Raw genomic sequence first — 3565 nt, 5'->3', positions numbered from 1 at the left:
GCAGGGACCACGGAGAAGAGCAGGAAGGTCACGGGCTGGTGTTTTCTCTCACTACACTTTCCTGCCCCCAAACACAACTGCTTTACTAGTGTTGGAATCCCCATGAAGCAAAACTTCCAAAGCAATTTACCTTGAATAACGACTCATCAAGGGTATGTCCAAGCACAGTATTTTTAAGCTGCAAACCATGAAATCAATATAGAGTTTCCATTACTCACATTTTGTTTCAATGAAATTACAGAAAATAGCAGCACACACTGTAGTAATAAGTGAGTAATAATACTTACGTGTGTGGAGGTACTAGGTAGCGCTACAAGATCTATTTCTTACTGTGGGTCAGTGTTTTCAAGAGGGTAAGTCTCTGGCCTAAAGTATTATTTTCACACGTTTTTATTCCATTAAAAGCAAAACAAAATCTAAATCCATACTCATAGAACAAGAACAGAATACACTTATTTAAAGTTTTGACAGTGTGCAAAATTAAAGTTTGGGTATTTAATCCAAACTTTAACATGAGTATTATCTTGTAAGGTGATTCCTTCCCTTTAATTAATAAATAATACATTAAAATATATATTATTCTGGAAGCAAATCATCTCCTAATTCTTCATCAGCAAAATCATCCTCGTCGACTCTCTTTTTGGCTGCAGTTCTGGGTCTTTCTATTTGCGGGCCAAGCGGATCCACATAGGAGGCGTCTAGGTTTCAGAACAGATGGTTGCATTAGAGGAACAGGGAAAAACAGCAAATGTGAAACCAATGAGGCTCATCTTCAAAACTAAACAACCCAGAATGAAGAGAAATGCTCTCCCAAGTCATGTAAAACTTTTGTCTGTGCTGGAAAACCCTTAATAACGCCCAGGTGGATGCGTCTGCCAGGCCCGGGCACTTGCCTAGCTCCTTGTTACTGCTGCTGTCGTAAGGCTCCTCCGTCCTGGACAGGGCTCGGAGCTGGGCGCTGAGCCGCTCGCCTCTGCTACCGGCACTACAGTTCTGGCCACCGTCTGGAAACACAGAAACAACAACACACGTGTTCAACACGCTGGGCAACATCACACTGCATTACGAATCTTAAAGTCTACTTATTTGTCAAGAAACAGGAAGGCTGTTTCATTCGACAGCCAATTTCCAAAGGATGTAATTCTTGTTTTCTGAAATTTAAAAGAAATCTCTTGTTGGGAACCTATAATATAGTCAAAGCATCACTCAAGAGTAGGCTTTATGCAGACCCTTCCCACCATGTGCTTGGAGACACTGGCGAACACCCCCTGGCGCGGAGCAGGGCAGCGGGTGGGGGGAAGGGGCTGGGCCGTCGCCCGCGTGGAGCCTGGGAGCCGCCAGAGGCCTGGGCAGGTGAGGAGCGGGAGAGGCTGGGCGAGCCTGGCCCAGGCACCGCCCCCCCAACTCTCTTCACATGCCTGGAGAACGCATACAGAAGGGGTCTGATGTGCCCGGCACAGGAGGATAGATTCTGGCCCAATTTAAGGAAAAACCTTAAAAGGATTATAGAGTCCAAATATGGAATGGAAATAGTGCATAAGAGACGTTCACACCCAAGACAGAATAAAAATTAGACTGAAAAACGCAATAAACCATTAAGTATCACACATGGTAAACGACCAACAATTTTAACACGAAACCTTCATAACCCAGTACGCAGAGTCAGTCAGCAAACCCACTGTCCCCCAAGGGCAGACGGGGCCGCAGGAGAGGCCACCCGTCCGGCTCCCGGCCTCGGGAACACGCTGTCCCTCTCACCCCCCATCCCCGCAGACGCTACGGGGCGGCCATGTGGCCTGAACTCGTGGAGCTCAGCTCTGCCTGTGCACATGGATTTGATTTAATTGTTTTTCTCAACTGATGTTTTGGCACCGAGCTGTTCAAACCTGAAGCCAAAATTTTGCATTTAAGGGTAATGCATTTTTTATTTCAAGTACTTAAAACAAGTTCATTTCATTTTAAGCTTATTCTGTAAAAAACAAACTAAAGTACTGAAAATCCTGCAAAGCTCTAAAGCAAACGCTGCTGCTTCCCAGTGCGATTTGTGTAAGTGATAATAATAACACACTGTTTGCCCAGCACCGGCGTGTGCAGGCGGGTCTCACACCACCTCCCGGGGGAAACCCCTGTGGGTGACGGAGCCCGGAGGCTGGGTGACCAGAGACTGCCACACACGTGAACGTGGGTTTGGTGGTAGTAGTGGCGGTGACCTTTTACATACACGAGGCTGCATGTAATCTGCATTCTCTCCTTTGAGGTACAGCAGTGGTTCTCCAGGTGTGGTCCCAGGACCAGCAGCAGCAGCTGGGACCTGGTCAGAAAAACAGGGCCCCGGGCCCGTCACTGGGGATGGGGGCTCGGGTCTGTTTTAACCAGCCTTCCCAGTGACTCTGCTACACACGCAAATCTGAGGACCCCTCGTGAGGAAGGGCGCTGAGGTTAATCAGCAAATTAACAGAGAGACCAGGCTGCAGTGAGACCAGTCTGATGCACAAAAGAAGAACAGTTTTCAAGGGCCCTCAGGCATTTCAGAAACAGTCATTTTATACAAACGAATAACTATGATGACATGTTTCCTACGGTCTTCTCTCCTAGGCAACACTTTTAAAAACCTAGTTGTAGGCACTGCACTTAATTTTAACACACCACACTGAACCAGCTCCAGGCTGGCCTCACCTGGATCCGTATAGAAAACTGTCCCTTTCCCCTATTTGAGCTGCGGGTCTCGTCCAGACAGAGCGCCAGAGAGTGCCGGGCTGAGACGTGCGCCGCTGGGTCTCCCGGGGCAGGGGTGGAAGGTGGTGTGCCCCAGGCGCCCTTCAACACGCAGGCCGTGCTGGGAGCTCCTCCAGAGGCCCGAGCGATGGCCAGCGACCTCGGCCCACGGGGGCGGCGGGGGCGGGGCGGGGAGGGGACGCTGCCCAGGGCGCTCTGGGGGGCTGCGAGGCGAAGCAAGGAGGAAGCCCGGCGGGCTCAGACCCCAAAGCTGGGCGGGCCGGCCCCCGGCCTGGGCGAGCTGGAGGCGGACCGAGAGCCAGGCTCCGGGGACAGGGAGGGGCCCCGGGAGGAAGTGGGGTGTTGGCGATGATGGGAAACCAGGAACAAAAGGGCAAGTGTAGAGAGAGAGAGGCAAGCCCCCTGGGAGCCGGGAGCTGCTTTAAACCCGCCCCAGAGCCAGGCCCACGACCCCTGGCCTGCAAGGCCCGCGGCCAGAGCTTCGGCTCCAAGAAGCGTGTTTGTGCCCCAGGACTGCCTGTTTGTGCTGGGCTGCAACGCGCTGGATGGGAGAAAGGAAAACTTACTAAGAGAGAAACGGCAGTGGCGGGGAGGCTGGCCCAGGAGGCGCCCTCCTCTGCGTGGGGTGGCACCTGGGAGGCGGGCCGGGGGCCACTCTCTGGGTGGACACCGTCCTCCGGGCTCCGGCTCAGCACCGGCAGCTCTCAGGACACCTCGCTCGGAGGGCTGGAGTCTCCCAAGTGGACCCTGAACGTGAGGACCCCCGGGGGCCTCAGCGACACTTCACAAGCCCACGGTGACCAGGGCAGGCCCTGCGGACCGAGGGCAG

The 3565-nt window shown here is 52.7% G+C and overlaps 1 protein-coding gene across 1 annotated transcript in view; it reads right to left on the bottom strand.

The window, feature by feature from the left end:
- Positions 1 to 157: 157 nt before the first annotated feature.
- IFT88 (intraflagellar transport 88) overlaps positions 158 to 3565 on the bottom strand; it is a 71616-nt gene continuing 68208 nt past the window's right edge. Inside the window, 2 exon segments of the mRNA XM_036831982.1 lie at positions 158 to 698; positions 894 to 1004. Of these exon segments, the coding sequence (XP_036687877.1) occupies positions 577 to 698; positions 894 to 1004 (233 nt within the window). The 3' untranslated portion in view covers positions 158 to 576.

This window comes from Balaenoptera musculus, chromosome 18 (genome assembly GCF_009873245.2).
Source record: "Balaenoptera musculus isolate JJ_BM4_2016_0621 chromosome 18, mBalMus1.pri.v3, whole genome shotgun sequence".
Taxonomy (NCBI): Eukaryota; Metazoa; Chordata; class Mammalia; order Artiodactyla; family Balaenopteridae; genus Balaenoptera; species Balaenoptera musculus.
This window is presented reverse-complemented; position numbering and strand designations above follow the sequence as displayed.